Source organism: Bubalus kerabau, chromosome 3 (assembly GCF_029407905.1).
Source record: "Bubalus kerabau isolate K-KA32 ecotype Philippines breed swamp buffalo chromosome 3, PCC_UOA_SB_1v2, whole genome shotgun sequence".
NCBI classification, from domain to species: Eukaryota; Metazoa; Chordata; class Mammalia; order Artiodactyla; family Bovidae; genus Bubalus; species Bubalus kerabau.
Genome location: NC_073626.1, coordinates 7,198,856 through 7,218,698, shown reverse-complemented (window position 1 = coordinate 7,218,698; position 19,843 = coordinate 7,198,856). Strand labels below are relative to the sequence as shown.

At 44.8% G+C, this 19,843-nt stretch overlaps 1 protein-coding gene and 1 long non-coding RNA gene across 2 annotated transcripts in view; one reads left to right on the top strand and one right to left on the bottom strand.

The window, feature by feature from the left end:
- LOC129647411 (uncharacterized) lies at positions 1 to 4,325 on the bottom strand. The gene is made up of 3 exons (XR_008712313.1): positions 3,192 to 4,325; positions 1,720 to 1,826; positions 1 to 489 (listed from the first exon to the last, which is right to left on the bottom strand). It is a non-coding gene; the product is annotated as an uncharacterized LOC129647411 (long non-coding RNA).
- Positions 4,326 to 9,746: 5,421 nt separating this feature from the next.
- The window catches only part of ELOVL2 (ELOVL fatty acid elongase 2), a 46,812-nt gene continuing 36,715 nt past the window's right edge, over positions 9,747 to 19,843 (top strand). Inside the window, exon 1 of the mRNA XM_055570582.1 lies at positions 9,747 to 9,842. Coding sequence (XP_055426557.1) covers positions 9,840 to 9,842 — 3 coding nt within the window. The 5' untranslated portion in view covers positions 9,747 to 9,839. The remainder of the gene's footprint in view (positions 9,843 to 19,843) is intronic.

Genomic DNA, 19,843 nt, shown 5'->3' with positions numbered 1-19,843 from the left:
AATATAATAGCTCAAGCTACTGCTTTAAAGTCACTGTTTTAAAAGTACTTTGGAAGGACTGATGCTAAAGCTGAAACTCCAGTACTTTGGCCACCTCATGCGAAGAGTTGACTCGTTGGAAAAGACTCTGATGCTGGGAGGGATTGGGGGCAGGAGGAGAAGGGGACGACAGAGGATGAGATGGCTGGATGGCAACACTGACTCGATGGACGTGAGTCTGAGTGAACTCCGGGAGTTGGTGATGGACAGGGAGGCCTGGCATGCTGTGATTCATGGGGTCGCAAAGAGTTGAACATGACTGAGCAACTGATCTGCTCTGATCAGTATAGAGCTTTTCTGCATTATCAGGAAAATATAAAGGGAAAGGGAAAGGGGAAGTCGCTCAGTCGTGTCCGACTCTTCGCGACCCCATGGACTGCAGCCTACCAGGCTCCTCTGTCCGTGGGATTTTCCAGGCAAGAGTACTGGAGTAGGGTGCCATTGCCTTCTCTGAGGAAAATGTAAAGTTAGGCTCAAATGTTCAAATGTTACTTAATTAAAGTCTAGGCTAACAGTAGCTAATAACACTCCTGTTGTGCTTGTCTGCTGTGTTAACTCAGTCCTCACCTCAATTCTATTAGGTTGAAACTATTATTATTCCCATTTTATAGATGAAGAAGACGAGGCACAAGAGGTTAAGTAGCCAGACCAAAGTTACATAACTAGTAAAACAAGAACCAGGATGCAGATTGAGTCAGCCCCAAGTCCACGTTCTTAACCACTATGCTTATTCTCCCTGCTTAAGTGAGAGCTAAGTGGTTACCGAGAAAAAAAAAAAAAAACTTCCACCTGCCTCCATAAAATTCCAAGAATCAGTTGTGTAGTTATGTTGCAGATTGGGAGAAAAATGAAATATCTGGGATCTATAACATAAATCGCTCTGGAAGACACAGCATATCTTTTCTGCATCCAGCTTGCAGTAAATCCCACCTGCCAACAGTCCCTCCCTCACAATCAGAAAGACAAATGCATGCTGGAGAAGCCTAAATGCAACAGAGTCTTATGACATTTTGCGGACGAATAGCGATGAAGAATAAAAAGACAAAAAAAACTGAAAAGGTCCTTGAGTTCACATTTCTTAAGCTTCATGTCACCATCTGTTTATGAATATGAAAAGAATTTTTTTCCAGATGGATTGCAATAGAAAAAGAAATATTAGAGTTCATTTCACAAAGTAAATTTATTGTCTTATTTATGAAAATTTTATATATAGATGGGATCATAGCCTAAAATATATTTCTTACTGCAAACAAAAACCCTGATATCTATGCATCTGGTCTAAATCCCCTTTCCTGGGAGAAGAGAACCAAGAGACTGAAATAGGATCAACAACCCAAAGAGGACCACACCAAGACACATTGTAATTTAAATGACAAAAATTAAATATTAATTAAATATTACACATTTCTGATTTTCACTGTTTATTTATTTTTTTTTAATTTTATTTTATTTTTAAACTTAACATAACTGTATTAGATTTGCCAAATATCAAAATGAATCCGCCACAGGTATACATGTGTTCCCCATCCTGAACCCTCCTCCCTCCTCCCTCCCCATTCCATCCCTCTGGTCGTCCCAGTGCACCAGCCCCAAGCATCCAGTATCGTGCATCGAACCTGGACTGGCAACTCATTTCATTTCACTGTTTATTTTTATGTTGTAAATGTGTAAATTACATACACATGGATCTGCTGGAGACAAATACCACTGGTAGCTGGATAGCTTGTCAGAGGCGTTTGTTCACAGGAAAAACTTCTTTAGTACAGACTGTAGTATACCTCCAGAGCCTGTGTTTAAACAGCACAAGTCAAAAAAGATCATATTGGGGACAAAAAATAAAAGGTCACATTGGCAGATGTCACCCGCGTTTATCAGCAGTGCATTCAATTTGTCCAGCAGAGGGCGCTAAAATGCAATTTAAGCACAGTGACCCTTAGCAAAAGTTTACTTGATTCAGTCTTGACAGTGAGGTTCTCATAGCAAATATATCTAAAAAGGTCTAGTCTTGTAGAATATGGGCATAGCAGGTCTTAAGAACCAATGTAAAAATTTTAATATCAAATTACAAGGCTAATTTCCGCCATGTTGCCTTGTTGTTGTTCAGTCGCTAAGTTGTGTCCAAAACTCTTCACCACCCCATGGACTGCAACCCACCAGGCTCCTCTGTCCATGGATTTCCCAGGTAATAATACTGGAGTGGGTTGCCATTTCCTCCTCTAGGGGAGCTTCCTGACCCAGGAATCGAACCTGTGTCTCCTTGTCAAAATAGAAATGAAAAGGGAATTCCCTGGCAGTCCAGAGGTTAGAACTTTGCATTTTCAGTGCCAGGGACCTGGCTTCAATCCCTAGCAAGGGAACTAAGATCCTACAAGCCTCGCAGCATGGCAAAAAACAAAATAGAAATGAAAACCTTGGTGCTCAGCAATCCCTCTTCGCTTAGCCCCGTCAAGCCAGAGAAACAGATTTCTCAAAAGTTGTAAAATCAAGTCCTGGAAAGAAGAGCTTCCTTTCTTACTGTCACAGACCTGAAAGGACTCTCACGGATTCACCCTAAAGCACAGGGTCTGCCCACCTCTGGCGCTCACAGCTGTCATAGCTCACCAAGAACAATCCAGGATGGTAGTCAGTTTGTAATCACAGCGGCATAAAGCTAGTTATCTCAGTCGCCCAGGCTCTCCCGCCAGCATGGAGCTAGCAAGTTGCCTGACTTCAGCAAAGCCCAAGGTTTCTGTAAGTCAGAAGCCGGCTGATGAGGTAAGTGGCAGCAAGGGTCATAGGGGCCGTGGCCACGAATAATCAAAGACAATCTGGGCTTTTTAAAAGAGACCAGCACAGAGATCCTAGGCAGTTAATCTGGATGGTCAGTAAGCGCCTACTATGGTCACCCCAACCTGGACCCTGGCTGGAGTGCATTTCCATCTGCCTGTGGTACGAGGTGCCGGGTTGTTCTCTGTGCGTTTCCATCAAATCAACAGGGGGAAACAGCAGCCCCAGATACACGTCATTAGAACCTGGTATTATCTTGTCATATCCATTGTCTTCACTCCCCACGCACCTAATCTTTATCCCAAACCTAATATCCTGCTCTTCATTCAAGGGCCTTGCAGCTCCCACGCTCTCAAAAGCTTTTCAACTCCCCCCGCGCCCCTCACCGTCCACAAATTAGAATTCCTTCTCTCCGTTCTGCATCCCTTTTCATAGGTAGCTCTTTGTGAGCACACACCACAGTCCACTTTGCATTGCCTCTGCTTGTGTATCCGTCTGCCTGCCTCCACACTCGCCTCTGGATTGTGACATTTAGAAGGCAGTGATCCAATTTTGTTAATCTGCTGATTCCACCCAGCTCCTACCCTGCTCTGTGTACACAGAAGGTGCTCAATACATGTCTGTTGATCCACTACTTGGACATTTTACGATGGCCAATTTCCCTTGTCAACTTAAGAAAGATTCAAATACACATAAAGGTACCAAGAATAATAAAACCACCCTCAGAGTGGCATTGGTTTCTCCGGAGGCATTTATAATCCCAGGCAGTATAGCCTAGAGGTTAGCAACATGGACTTTGGAATCAGAATAAGGTGGTTTGGGATCTCAGCTCTGTTTCTTATTATCTGTGGGTTGGAAAGATCCCCTGGAAGAGGATATGGCAACCCACTCCCATGTTCTTGCCTGGAGAATCCCCACGGAGAGAGGAGCCTGGGTCGCAAAGAGTCCCTAGGGTCGCAAAGAGTCTGATGACTGAAGCGACTTAGCACACAAGTGTCCCCAAATTTCTTCATCTCTCGAATCCTCAGCTTTCCATCTATAAATTGGGGCTTTAGCAGCAGCAGCAGCAGGAGCTGGATTGCTTTAAGGATTACATGAGATAATACATGCAAAGCACTGGCCACAGTGCCCGGCACACAAGAATGCTGTAAAAGGCAGCCATTGTTACTTCTGTAGCATGACCACAAGCTCCTGTGACCCCAAACATGGTCACCCTAAACGTCACAAACTACTGGTGGGGCTTCCCTGGAGGTCTAGCAGTTAAGACTTCACCTTCCAACTAAGGGAGGGGGTGGTCAGGGAGCTAAGCTTCCACATGCCTCCTGGCCAAAAAACCAAAAACATAATACAGAAGCAATATTGTCACAAATACAGTAAAGAGACTTTAAACATGGTCCACATTCAAAAAATCTAAAACAAAACAAAACAAAACGTTTACTATTTAAAAACTGATGAGGTGAAGAAAGAGCCTATAGACCAAAAGAAAATTCGGAGACGTATCAATCAGTTACAGCATGTGCTGTGCTGTGCTAAGTCCCTTCGGTTGTGTCTCTTACATCTCCTGCATCAGCAGGCAGGTTCTTTATCACTAGAGCCACCTGGAAAGCCCTAGTTACAGAATAGGGGATCTTATATACATTCTGAGGGACACTAATGGAACATTGGCTGTGTTGGGATTAAAAAATTACTGTCAGTTTTTTAGGATGTGACAGTGGTATCACAGCTATGGTTTTTTAACAGAAGGGTGCTTATCTTTTAGAGATATATCCTGATACCGTCACAGATTAGAATTTATAACACCTGCTTCAAAATAAGCTATGGTGGAAGAAGGAAGCAAATGATGTTTAGCAGGGAATAAAATTGGCTGTTAGTTAATTATAGAAGCTGAATAGTGGGAACATGGCAGTTCCATTTATTTGAAATTTTGGAGTTTTCCATAAATAGTCCCTTGGACAGCAAGGAGATCAAACCCATCAATCCTAAAGGAAATCAACCCTAAATATTCATTGGATGGACTGATGCTGAAGCTGAAGCCCTGATACTTTGGCCACCAGATGCGAAGAATCAACTCACTGGAAAAGGCCCTGATGCTGGGAAAGATTGAGAGCAGGAGGAGAAGGGGGCGACAGAGGATGAGATGGTTGGATGGCATCACTGACTCAATGGACATCAGTTTGAGCAAACTCCGGGAGACAGTGAAGAACAGGGAAGCCTGGCGAGCTACGGTCCACAGAGTCGCAAAGAGTCAGACACAATTTATCGACTAAACAACAACAAAAAAATCAAACTATGCAGTACTTGCTAGAGTCTGGATGTGAGGCAAGGCTTGGGGCACCAGGGTGAGTCCAAACTTGCACAAAGAAAGAGGCCATCCTCCAAATATTGGTCCCGAATGACCACCGTGTGTTAAAGTGCTGGCACAGTGTAGGCTTTGAAATGGTAATGACCACATTTTTTCACAATATTGTTTCTATAAAAGATATCATTAATTTAGTTTTTGTTCATGGATTACATTTCCATTAGCTAATAACAATATATTTTCCAACGACCTTTGAATCTAATGAGATTCCCATTAGAACATCACAGAAGCTTTAGGTAGCATGTGGTTAAAAAGGGGGGGGGGGCAAGTCTGTCTTAAATATTGATCCAATGTCTATAATGTTATACAAACTATAAAGACAGTCTGAATTAACATTTTAAGTCAAATTCTGACATAGGTTGAAGTATTCATAGAACTAAATTAATTACAAATTACCTTTAACAGAACTGCTTACAGATTGGGTGACAGAATATATCAAGATTATTGTCATTACTATTCTATCTGGGATTCCCAGGTTTCTCAGTGGTGAAGAATCCACCTGCCAATGCAGGAGACGCAGGTTTGACCCCTGGGTCAGGAAGATCCCCTGGAGGAGGAAACGGCAATCACTCCAGTATTCTTGCTTGGAGACCAATGGACTATGGAGCCTGGCGGGCTACAGTCCACGGGGTCGAAAAGAATCAGATATGACTGAGCGCTGAGCACAGCATATTTTATCTAGTTTAATGAAAGAACCAAAATGCTTCATTTAAAAACTTCGTTATGATCTATCTCCTTCTGAGTTCCAGCCTATTTCCTTGAAAAGGATCAATCACATTAAAGTCTCTGTTAATTATTTTTTCCTTTTCAGTACTTACATAGTCAAATAGCTGTAAGAGTACAAAGTAATGGCCCCAGTAGGGCTTCTTGGACTGACCAGTGGACATTGTCTGAGAATGTCCTGCCAGGGCCATGATCCCTAGGGACCTAGGTCCTAAAAGGTAGGGTGTGGTTTTCCTATCTCAGAGCACTTTCATCTGCTGTTTTCTTCACCTAGAGGGATTTCCCCTAGATTTTCTCATGGCTTCATAACTGCTAGTTCTGCCAGTCACTGAGCTCTCAACTCAGATACAAGCTTCCCTGGTGGCTCAGATGGTAAAAGTGTCTGCCTGCAATGTGGGAGACCCAGGTTCGACCACTGGGTCAGGAAGATCCCCTGGAGAAGGAAATGGCAACCCATTCCAGTACTCTTGCCTGGAAAATCCCATGGACGGAGGAGCCTGGTGGGCTACAGTCCATGGGGTCTCCAAGAGTCGGACACGATTGAGCGATTTCACTTTCACCACATCACTCACATTTCTTCACAACACTGCTCTAAAATTATTTTGTTTATTGTCTTCTTCCTTCTCATTAAAATAGAAACTTCATAAAAGAAAAGGAGCTATAATCTTCAAGGCTTTATCTAGAACATCTAGAGTCAACAGGGATTGGCACACATTTTTATTAAGGACCGAAGAGTAGATACTTGAGGATTTATTGACCATAGAGTTCAGTCACAACTACTCAACTCTGTCATTATGGCATGCAAGCTACCATAGACAATATGTAAGTGTATGGACAAGGCTGTGTTCTAATAAAACTTTATTTACAAAGAACAGTCAGCTGGACAGATTTGGCCTATGGCTGTAGTTTGCCAAACTTTGCTCTAGAATATTGTATTGGCATGTAGTACACAGTGTTAGTCACTCAGTCGTGTCCTACACTTTGCCACTGTCCATGAAATTCTCCAGGCAAGAATACTGGAGTGGGTTGCCATTTCCTTCTCCAGGGGATCATCCGAACCCATGTATCAAACCCGGGTCTCCTGAACTGCAAGCAGATTCTTTACTGTCTGAGCCACTGGGAAGCTCCACAGTATTCAGTAAATATTTTTAAATGAATGAATGAACGTACATTTTTTTTTCACCTAGACTGATACAAAGAAATGATTCAGTTCAGTTCAGTTGCTCAGTCGTGTCTGACTCTTTGCAACTTCATGGACTGCAGCACACCAGGCTTCCCTGTCCATCATCAACTCCCAGAGCTTGCTCAGACTCACAGTCCATCAAGTCAGTGATGCCATCCAACCATCATCTACTTGTTACTCCACAACAACCAAACAACAATATATTGTTTTGTCATAAATCCTTAGCCCTGGTAATCCTGAGTAAAAGATGCACTAAATTGTTGGAGGTAATCAAGTGGCACCAGTGTGGCTTCATCTGGTTTTACTCTTATTTTTCAGACTGATAGTCTTGGGCTGCACCCCGCAGGCTCCAAAGAAGGAACCCAGAAACAGCAAAAGAGACATCCAAGTCTTAAAGGACGGGGGACCTCACAAGTCTGAAACAAAAGGTCCTGGAGCAATACCCCCACCATGGACAGCAAAGGGCAGGCAGAAAGGAACAACAACCTTCACTCCTCAGGCAAGAAAGAAGCTACCATTTCTTGGCGAAACTGATGGCAGGGTGGCTCATCAGTTACCAGGGAAACAGGCAGCTGGGACGGGGGCAAGCACAGAGGCAGTTAATGATTAAGCCCTGTAATTAAGAGGGTTGGTTAACCAGATGAGTGAAGTGGGACTGGTCAAGAAGGGGATGCTGCTGCTGCTGCTAAGTCACTTCAGTCGTGTCCGACTCTGTGCGACCCCATAGATGGCAGCCCACAAGGCTCCCCCGTCCCTGAGATTCTCCAGGCAAGAACACTGGAGTGGGTTGCCATTTCCTTCTCCAACAAGAAGGGGATACAGAGAGAGCAAAGAAACAGCCATCTTGAATGGCCTGACCATATGCACCAGGACAGAGCTTTCTTTACACAAAGGCAGAGCATATGGCCATGGAAAGAATGTGATTTCTAGGGTCGGTTTCTATCGTTTGCCAAAAAACACAAACACTCTGAAGAAAAGCAGACTTTAAAGTCACAATAAATTATAAGTTGAGTGATCCATACAAGAGAACAAGTAATAAAAGAAAAATCTTATAAAAGCATATTTATTGCATATTAATTATGGACAAATGAGTGGGAATTCATGTTATCTCTGGTCAGAATGTGAAGATATGATCCCAGTTCCCTGTTAACAGGGGTAGAACCATTTCCTTTTTCTATTTAATGAAATAATTAGTGGGAAAAAGAAAACCTTCTGGCATTTGCCATCTCCTATGTTCCTTTACTGTAGTGACAAGAAAAGCCATAATTTATTTTAAGTGATGGATAATATATCGGTGACACTTTAGACCTCCTTTTGGACCTGTGCGCTGATAAATATTTTAAAGTAATAAATAAGAATTATCAGACCAAATGGGAAGTATAATTCAAAATTTAAGGGTTTACACATGTGAACCTGGTGTTCTTTGCAAGGTATAGATGACATCAATGGTATAATTTCTACAAGCAAAGAGCAGAACGCTTAGAGGCTAGCTGTCACACTCTTCCCCCCTTCCCCCACCTCCACCATCTTGTTAGAAAAATAAGACTAAATCCTTCCAGAGATGACGGACTTGTGTTCTCAAAATGTGGTCTATGGCCTACGTGCCTGCATCAGCCTCACTTGTTATGCTTGTTAAAAATTTGTATTCCTGATCTGCAGCTGAGAGCAGCTTGATGCATCCAGGTCTCTGTAGTTGATTAAATCCTCAGGTGCAATTTATACACAATAATGTCTGAGAATACGTTGAGAATTCACACTGTGTTACAGTAGATTAATCATACAGTGAAACTGAGCCAGTCTTTTCCTAGTTGAATGTCCAAAGAATGTGAGAACCATTTTTGTGGATTTAAAATTATAAAATACGTGTTAAAAAAAAACCCTGAAAAATGAAAAAATATTAAGACAAATCATTTCATAATACGGCTATTGGGGAAAAAAACAATTTGGGGTGAGTACTGGGGTGAATTTCCTTCCCGCACACATTTTTAATTCAAGGAACAAGACCATCCTCTTGAGCCAGAGCCTCACGCAAGACAAGGGATCTCCTGCGGAGACTGACCAGCTCCCGACCTCATCCCCCAAAGGAACCCGACTGACCCCTCCATCTGACCGCTGCATCCTGCAAAATTCAGGGTCATCCTGCATCCCGAGTGGGAGCCTTCATCTGCCTTTAACGTGTGCTTGACCCGGAGCCGAGTCAGCGAAGGACGAAGGACGACGTCCTGGCCCCCTGCAGCCCCCTCTTCCCCCAGATCGGCTGCGCTGGCAGCCTCCGGGCTGGGGGTGGGGGAGACCGGGGTACAAGGCGGCGGGTGATGCCTGGGGTCCTGGCCGAGCCTCCGCGAACGTTGAGCGGCCGAGCGCAGTGGGCGCCCGCGGGGCCTGCACCTCGCCGCCCGGTCGGTAGGGGGCGCCGGTGTGTATGTGTGTGTTTGTGGCGGGAGCCGGGCCTGCACATCGCCGCCCGGCCGGCAGGGGGCGCCGGTGGCGGTGGGTAGCCGCCGCCGCCTGGCCCGCGCGCCCCTCCCCCGCCGGCCCCCACGCGCGGGGTTCCGCGAAGCCCGGGCGAGGGGCTGGGCGGGGCGCGGCGGGCGCCCGAAACGGCCCTGCGGCGGGGGGCGCGCGCGCGAGCCCGAGGGGGCGGGGCGGCGGGGGCGCGCGGCGGGCGGGGGCGGGGCGGCGGGAGCGCGCGGCGGGAGCGCGGGCAGAGGGACGCCGGCTACCCTGGACAGCGCACCGCCGGCCGCCGGGGTCGCCGCGCCGCCGGCCATGGTGAGTGGGCGCCGCGCGCCTCTCGCCGCTGCCGCCGCCCCTTCCTCCTTTCCGCCACCGACGCGCGGGGCGGGAAGGGGGCCGAGCGGCCGGCGGCGGCGGCGGCGGCGGCGCGGGGGGCTGCGGGTTCGGCCGCTGGAACCCGTCGCTGTCGGCGGGCCGGGCCGCGCGGGCCTGGGGAGGGGGCGGCGGACGTTTGGGGGCTGGGGTCGCGCCGGCCGCGCCCGGGCTCGCCGTGTCGCCGGCTCCGCGGTCCCGCCCGGCCCCTCCGGCGCCCGCCGCCGCGTCCAGTCCCCTGTTGCATGCACGTGCCCGCCGCGCCGCCCCACGCCCCCGGTCCGGGGGACGGCGCCCCGCTTCGCGCGGGACCGGCCCCGCCGCGGGACTCACGCCGGCTCCGGGGCGCTAACGGTTGAATTCCCGCCTGCACGGAGCCTGCAAGCGCCGGGGGTGTGTCTGCGCGCGGCCCCCCCGGGTTTGCACGGCGGGGTCGGGGCAGGGTGTCCCCGTGTGAACCGGGGTGAGCGGGCCTCTCTGCTCCGTTCTTCTCCCCCCGCAACCGCTGTCTCCGTAGGCTCCGGCTCATTTCCCAGTTTACGAGGCTTTCTGCTGGATCTTAGGCTTAGTTCCCGGAGAGAAAGGGGCGTGTGTGTGTGTCCCCGCGTGTCCCTGACCCAGGCATCGCTCGAGACTGTCGGTGGCAGAGCCCTATTCTGTGACTCCCAAAAAAAAGGAAAGTGTGTGCGGAGCTCAGATGTGAAGTCTCGAATGTCCTCGGTGGCCCCTGTTTATCTTTGCTTTTCTCCTCCCTCCCAGATGGTCCCCTCTCCCCCACTTCAGGGCTCGTTAAAAGAACGCTCATCTCCTTTCACCCCGCTCCAGCTGACACCAGTCGGTCCTAGATTTTTGTCCACCCTCTCCCCTTTCGGGCACACGCAATCTCCCTGTGGACGGAGGAGCCTTCTTTTTTGGCCACTCACCGCAGTTCGTATGACCCTAGTCGGCTTCATTTTCTGCCCCCCCCACCCCCCCCAGCATCTCTATTGTTTAACACACTCTCTATTTAGTTTATGGACTTTCTTGAATGCGTTCCCCACGGACTGTCAGTTTCGGTAGGGCAGAGTTGGGTTTTTTTATTTTTATTTTTTGTCGTTTTGTTGACTGCTCCATTCCTGGTGCCTGCACCGATGCCTGGCCAGTCGCCAGTGCTCCGTAAACTGAAAAAAGTAGCCCAGTAAAGGAGCATACTGATGCTAATGTACAAATAAGAAACAGCAGCGCGACTATAGGTTTATCTATTCAGTTAACAGTTGTAATGACGAGAATCACGGGTGATGTGGAGAGGAGACATGCTCTTGGATGAGAGGGACTCAGTGTGGTGGCCCTTGATGGTAAGAGTAGAGTTGGCTGTGCTTTTGGTAGCTTGGCACCTGGGTGGACAAAGGGTTTTTAGGGCTAACTGGCTGTGTCCTTCCGGTCCTGAACCTTTGCTCCAAATTATTATGAATTACAACGAGTAAGGGAAATGTCCAAGAAAGTCTCCTTAACTGAATGGAAGAATCATGGGAACCTAAAAAAGCCAGAATAAAAGGCAAGCTGATACCGCCTGAAGACAAGCATTTTTCAGAAACTTTGGGTCTTCAGAGAATTATTTCACTTGTAAATGTCCAAATCCGAGTCTTCCCACTTGGGAAAAAAAACGATGCAGAGTGTGTGAAACTTCAGGGTTTATAAGGTAGTGGTTCGGTTCAGAGACACCCCTCTGGATCCAAGTCCAACATGAACAGTCTATCAAGGTGTCTCTGCTAATTCATCTTACTCCAAAACCCATTTTTCTTTCAAGTTCCCTTTTTTCCACTTCCAGAGTATAAATTTATGGTAATCCTTTGTTTAAAGCCTGGGAAAGTGTGCTTTTATAATCTGAGCCAAACTGCTTAATAAAATCTACCTGGTAAAGTTTCCATAAATGATGTGATTTTAACCATCATTGTGCAGGTCTGTGGTTCTGACTGCTGTCTTGCCCAGATAGGTAGTAAAAAATTAAAGATAAAAAGGAAAGAAAATTTTCTTTCTAATTAAAAACTAGCAACCAACCAAACCAAATATAAGATATCTCATTTTTATGCAAGTTTATATTTTTAGGAGATTTTGCTATGTATGACTCCAGTCAAAATATCAAGCCATTTTTTTCTTTTCTTCAAAAGCGTATCAAATCCATTTTAAATGCATCCAGTTGGTTAAGCTTACTTTTTGGTTCTTCAACAAAAGGCTGAAATTTTAGCTCCCTCCAAGACATGGTTTGTTTTTTTTTTTTTTTAGTTGAGATATAATCTATCCCTTCAAAACATGTTAATCACAGTTTTGGAGTCTTATCTATCTAATCATCTTCAGGAGGCAGGGCCCTTCTGGTTAGAGTTGCGTCCAGGATCACCTCCCTTGGACACCTACTGTGTACAACCTAACTCATCAGGTTTGGGTGTTAGGAGTAGACGTTGACTGATGGCACGGAGCTACACTGGAACCTCTTCTTTAGGCTCAACATAGCCAAAGGAGGTCAACATTGCTGCTGCTGCTGCTAAGTCGCTTCAGTCGTGTCTGACTCTGTGCGACCCCATGGACTGCAGCCTACCAGGTTCCTCCGTCCATGGGATTTTCCAGGCAAGAGTACTGGAGTGGGTTGCCATTAGTTCCCGTAATTCTGAAGTTACAAATTTGCTCACTTGTGTTTTTTCTTAACCTTGGAATTAGGACATTGCTGGTGTTTCACCAGCTCTTAACAATGAACTATTATAATAAATTGCTAGTTTAAATACAGCCACTTAAAATTTAACAATTTAAGAGCAGAATGTCAATTGTTCTGGGGTTGATGTAGCAATTTGGAACCTGAGGCGTGGACCCAACTTTGGGTTTGAATTCCAGCACTGCATTTAACTGTGACCTTGGGCAGATTAACTTCTCTTGGCCCCAGCTTTTTCTTCTGTGAAAAAAAGATGCTAATGTTATTTCATAAGGTTGTTTGCGGAGAAGGCAATGGCACCCCACTCCAGTACTCTTGCCTGGAAAGTCCCATGGATGGAGGAGCCTCGTGGGCTGTTGTCCATGGGGTCGCTAAGAGTCGGACACGACCGAGCGACTTCCCTCTCACTTTGCACTTTCCTGCATTGGAGAAGGAAATGGCAACCCACTCTAGTGTTCTTGCCTGGAGAATCCCGGGGACGGGGAGCCTGGTGGGCTGCCGTCTATGGGGTCGGACAGAGTCAGACACGACTGAAGCGACTTAGCAGCAGCAGCAGGGTTGTTTGAGGAACAAGTAAGATAATGCACTTGATGTGGCTCATTTAGTGCTGCGAGTGTTCAGTAAATGTTAACTGTTAAAATGACATGTTTTTTTTTCTTTCTCAAATATGTGTTTGCAGTTGAGACCCTTCTAAATGATGTCTGTGATTCTTCCCAGAATTCTCTTCCCCTTATGTGGTTCTAAAACATTCCTAGTATTGCTCTGTATGCATGCCTTCCAGGAGAAATATAATTCAAGCCATATGTGTGATTTAAAATTTTCTAGTAGTCACTTTAAAAAGTAAAAAGAGACAGGTGAAATTAATTTTTAACATATTTGTAACCTAATTCACAAAAATGGTATTTCAACATGTAGTAAGTGTAGAAAACAGTGGGTACTTTTTTTCATGTGTAATCTTTAAAATCTGGTATGTGTTTTATGTTTGGAACTTGTTCCATTCAGCCTCACCACGATTTCTCAATAGCCACACATGACGTGGTTCGAGGTCGAGGTTACTGTGTTAGACAGAACAGCTCTGGGGTGATCCACACCTTCCAGATGTACCTCCTGTCTGCTGGGCCCTTTGCACTCGCGAGAACCTCCCTGCCACCTTAAACCCAGCGTTACTGAAAGAGAGCTACTCGCCTTTCAGACTTGCCTCTGGTCCCTCTTGCTGTTGGTAATTCCACCAGCTTCGGCATCTATGGTGTCAGAAATCTGATTCTTACTCTTTCTCTCTTCTTTGTGTTGTTTATCGTCTAATCTCATATTTTAACTTGAAAATGTCTTTCACTGTCTCCAGCCCCTTTTCCATTATTGCTTTTTTTCCAGGTTTCCTCTTTTGTTGTCTGATTGTTTCTTTACTTGAAGCTTGTTCTTTCATCATCGTTTTCACGTAGCTCAATGCTGGGGGCTCTCTCCTAATATTTTCACTTCCTCCCACCTCCCCAGCCCCCTGCTTCCCTTCCCCCAGCCTGCCTCTCTCTCCAAATCACCAGCCTCCACACCCTGTCCATTCCTTCACTGGCTGTTTTTCGTGAGTCACAAATGCTTTCCCTTTAATTGCTTCTTTCCGTGTTGAACATCTTTTCCTTTATCAAATATCCAAAGAAATATACTTACTTTAACTGATAATGTGATACTAAAATGAACCACCCAAGAAAAGCAGGAGAGGGAGGAGAAATATCAACCACAGGCAGCGAAAAGTAAATTATTTTTGAGCTTCATCTACTTTCTAAGAACTGTCAATGGACCCGGTTAATAATAGTAGCAGCAACCAGCACATCAGTGATGACACCCTGCGTTTCTCAGTGCCCTAGCAGGACAGGGCGCTGCCCTCTGTGCCTGGAGAGCAAGGGCACAGAGCAGAAGGAAGGCCTGAATCGGGAGCCAGGAGCCCTGGCCTCTCGTCCTGGGTCTGTTGTGGACCAGCTCTGTGCCCTTGACCAGGTTACTCTGGGGCACTGGTTACTCATCAGCAAAATGGGCTCCTCTCGTTTTCACAAGATGATTTTGTCAGAAGCAAATGGGGCCTTTACACTGGCCGTTCTCTCTGGCTGGGTGTTTCCTCTGCGAGCTGTGTGGTTGTCTTCCTAATATCTTCTTAGTTGGGCTTACCCTAACATCGCTATTTAAAACTGGAGCCTGCTCTCGGCCGTGCTACATGCATCTCCTTATGGCTCTCTGCTTTTTCCATAACACTATAACTTTATAATTTACTTATTACATAGCCCTGGGAACCTTCTGATCATTTATTACGTTGTGTGCTTTCTTGTCCTTCCTACATGAAGGCAGGCTTCGCAAGGGCAGGTGTCTGTCTACGTTGCTCAGTGATGTAGTTCAGGCACGGAGCCTAACCCCTGACGGTCGGTGAATGCTGAGCAACTGTTGACCAAGTGCTGGCAGGTTCTGCTGGCTCCCCAAGCAGTGCTCCTGTCTCCTTACGTCCCATTTCCCACCTGCAGAGGACGAATTGGGAAACGAACTTTTGCTTTGCAGACGTATCCACAGTAACTTCCTTCAAAGGACAGTCTCTTAATGTGTTTAAAATCACCACCATTCGGTTTAGGCCTGTTTGGGTAATATAGATACTTCACCAAGGCAGACGCCCGAGTGACCTGTTAGTAAATGATCATGTGTGTGTATTCCCACATCTGCGTTATACTTCATAATCGTTGTATTTATGGAAGGTTAGGTTGTTATTTCTAAAGAGGGAAACCTGTAATTTCATAAGTTCTTATTGAAATCAAAATGTGTATGCATTTCTGTAATTCTGCTTGCATTTCATAATTTGTAGATCAGGCCAGGTTATATTGTTTTTACATAATCTATAATTATAGATTTAAGTTCTATAATTATATAATTAAGTTCTTTAAAAATGAATAGTTTAATAATAATATAAACAGTTATTCATAAATTTACTGAATAATTACTTTTACTTTACATATGTTGCCTTTTTTTGGCTTTGAGTTATCACTTCAGTGCACAAGTATAGTAATATTTTATAGTTATTAATCAGTAAGATTTTTTAATGCATTTTTACATACATTATCTGGTTTGAAGCCTCACAAAAGACTTTTGAGAGAGACAAGTCCTGTAGACTACCAATTTACAGGTGAGAAAATTGAGTTTCAAACAAGATAAATGATTTACTCAGGATCACATCCTACAGGTAACAAAACCAGGCACAAGCCTTCTGACTCCAAAAATGTCATCTCTTTTGCTAATCCTTATATCCTTATCCTAGAACCAGTGCAAATGTACTCTTCTCATACAAATATGATGAAAGAAGAGCTGTTTCTTGTTACCTTAGGTGAGAAGGGAAAAATCAGAATGACTTCCCCATGTAATTTCTTTCTCATAAATTAAAAGAATAGGTAGGTAGATGGATAGAGATATACATACATACATTCAAAAGTAATGAGTATACATAAAACCTAAAAGTCTGTTTCATTTGTATGTAAATGGGGCACATAAGAGAAAGCCATTTTAAATGGAGGTGATCATGAACAATATATGTGTGTATCAAACCTAATCTACTTACCAGTATAATAAATATGGAAATACCTGAATAGTAGATAATTAATTTACAAAGGAAGTAAAGTCTGTTTTTGAGTAGAATGACTGCAGTGTTGAGACATCACTCAGACCAACAGCAACTCTGCACAAGAAGTTTTGGTTCATAATGAGAGTTCACCATTTGGGTTTATTTCCAATACTTAAAAAATGTACTGATTTTTCTATAAGGCTTAGTAGAATTTGGTTACTAGAATTTTTGAGTTTAATAACAGATGCTATGGCAACTTGGGAGACAGTAATTTTTTTTTTTTTGACCAGGTTCAAAAAGTTTATTAACCATTATGCTGAAGAGTTAGGTTAAAAATTAACTCGCGCCTTTCAAGAAGAAATCACAAGGTGTATATAAGGCAAAAATCAGTGAGACCACTTGAGTTTTCCGGAGGGCTCAGCCTGAGAGCGACTCTCCTCTCTGCCTCTGGGGGGTCCATGCGGGGCTCACCAGGCACCGTGGGAAGGAGGGCCGCTGCGCTTCGACTTTCTCAAAAGCTTTCGTCCCAGGAAGACACCCTCTCTTGGAGCCAGCAGCTTCCTTGATTTTTGGAAATTACAGATTTCATGTCTGTTTAATGTCAGTGAAGTTATGCCCGAGAGAGGGTGTCTTGGGTTGTAGGCAAAATACTCTGCTGTCAGAATTGTACCTGGAGGCTGTTTCACATCCCTTCTCTCCACGGGCTGAAGAGTTGTTAGTTCTTTTTATATTCAAGGAAAGCATTGCTGTCCTTTGGCCTCTTATCTATTCCGATTCCTAAAAAGGAATGGCATGTGTCACAAGTCATCTTGGGATTTACTGGCTAAAATCTGTTTCAGACTCAAAGCACACTGCCTTCCCTACCGTGTTTCTTCAGCAACGGTGTCGTGCTTACCTGACCCCTTCAAGATCCTGCCTCTCCTACTAAAATGTTTCTGTGGTTTTTTGGTTTCTTTGTAAATTAGATTTCAGTTCAGTTCAGTCGCTCAGTCGTGTCTGACTCTTCGCGACCCCATGAATCGCAGCACGCCAGGCCTCCCTGTCCATCACCAACTCCCGGAGTTCACTCAAACTCACGTCCATCGAGTCAGTGATGCCATCCAGCCATCTCATCCTCTGTCATCCCCTTCTCCTCCTGCCCCCAATCCCTCCCAGCATCAGAGTCTTTTCCAATGAGTCAACTCTTCGCATGAGGTGGTCAAAGTACTGGAGTTTCAGCTTTAGCATCATTCCCTCCAAAGAAATCCCAGGGCTGATCTCCTTCAGAATGGATTGGTTGGATCTCCTTGCAGTCCAAGGGACTCTCAAGAGTCTTCTCCAACACCACAAGTTCAAAAGCATCAATTCTTCAGCGCTCAGCCTTCTTCACAGTCCAACTCTCACATCCATACATGACCACTGGAAAAACCATAGCCTTGACTAGACGGACCTTTGCTGGCAATGTAATGTCTCTGCTTTTGAATATGCTATCGAGGTTGGTCATAACTTTCCTTCCAAGGAATAAGCATCTTTTAATTTCATGGCTGCAGTCACCATCTGCAGTGATTTTTGGAGCCCAAAAAAATAAAGTCTGACACTGTTTCCACTATTTCCCCATCTATTTGCCATGAAGTGATGGGACCGGATGCCATGATCTTCATTTTCTGAATGTTGAGCACTAAGCCAACTTTTTCACTCTTTCACTTTCATCAAGAGGCTTTTGAGTTCCTCTTCACTTTCTGCCATAAGGGTGGTGTCATCTGCATATCTGATGTTATTCATATTTCTCCTGGCAATCTTGATTCCAGCTTGTGCTTCTTCCAGCCCAGCGTTTCTCATCATGTACTCTGCATATAAGTTAAATAAGCAGGGTGACAATATACAGCCTTGACATACTCCTTTTCCTATTTGAAACCTGTACCATAAATCTTTTTCTCTTTACAATTTAAAAGTAAGTGGATTTGTCCCTGTGGTAACAGATTTCTGAAAAGAACACTGATCTTAGTGGTGCTTGCTTTGTGTAAGATAGAACAGGTGTCTGTCATAGTCGTAAGTCTTTGGTGCACACTTTGGGAATTGATAGAATTGCATTGATTTTTGGAATTGCATTAAGTTTTCTTTTGATGGAAAGAACTGTTCTCTACATCGAGTACCATGTTCTTTAAAATTGACATCAAGGAGACACGGCCGTACACGCCTCAGTGAGCCTTTGAGCAGGTGTGCCCACTGGTCATTCATCTGGCACATGGTCGTAGCAGGCAGTGTGCTCGGCACTGTCACTCAGCCGTGCAGCGGGAGACTCTTGGGTCCTCCAGCAGGAGCGTATGCACAGGTCAGCAGCCGAGACATCCAGTCACTCAGGCCAGTAAATGTGCTTTATGTAACATTTTATCCAGTAAGAAGACTTACATGATAAAGTGACTAGTTGTGTTATTAAAAAAAAAAATTTAAACCGTGCAATACAAGGCACATTTGCTTCAATATCAGGCCAAGAATGTGATCAGGACCAGAGGGTGGCTGGTAACTGAAGAGCCGGAAATCATCAGGGTTGATAAAACTGAGGTCAGGATTTGAGTCTGTGACACCAGTGTACTCAGAAGAGGAGGCAATTCAGTGAGAGGGAAAAACATCAAACCCATCATTGGAGAGCTAGCGTGGGTGGAAGGAGCAGGAATTTTAAATGTACATCCCCAGACTTGGTGAAGCCACACATGCGGACTCAGAATCTTAATGCTGGGCTGTGGAATCTGTTCGGTTGGAATCTCGTGTATGTGAACGTGGAAGCTAGTGTTCTAGATGGAGTTCTCAAGGAACGAGGGACACTTTCTAGCAAAGATGGTTAGTGTATGATCATAAAGGTGTTGGGGGTCAACACTGGATCTTGAGTAGGTTGGATTTTAGTAGGTAGGAAAAAGGAAGGTAGAATTGGACATTCCATCTAGGGATATAACTTGGTAAGGACGCAGAAAGCAGTAACAAGTACATTTGAGTAAAAACTGTATGCTATGAGAAGCTTGTGGACAAGGACACATCTTTGCCGAGCCTAGCACAGAACAGGTGCTCAAAAAGAGTTGAGTTGGAAGGTTAGAGACCAAGGGGATTACGGGATGAATCAAGCCAGATTTTGAAGAGTCTTGAATCTGAGGCTGGGAAGTGTCTTCTAGATTTTGTAAACTGGATTTCGGAATGGAGAGCCAAATGATGAAAGCATTGTTTAGGAAGATTAAGCTGGTGTCCATAACAGCTGGGGCTGGAAGAGCCTGGATAAGGAGGTTATAAGGGGGCTAGTTCAGTGCGTTAGTTCTCTTATTTTCATGTTGTCAACTTTTGAAAACAACTCTTTCACCACACACTCCTAGGTTCAATTCTCTACTCCATTTATCTCATCTATAAAATATATATAGTAACATAAGGTGAATATTAGATCAAATAAGATAATATATAAGGCCCCTCTTAACATATAAGCTAGCCAAGAGTAAATACTCAAAACTGGTGGCTGTTGCCCACAGAAACTTTATCATAATCATATTTACAAACCTAACTTTTCTCTGTGCTGGGATAGAGATCTTTTAAAATCTAACTTGATTGATATATTTACATTAAAAAGTTTTTCATATTCCTGAGATTTTAGTTTTGACATTCAGGACTGTTTCTGGAGAGAATTAAAAAGTGATAAAGACTTTATTCTTTGTCCTTTTC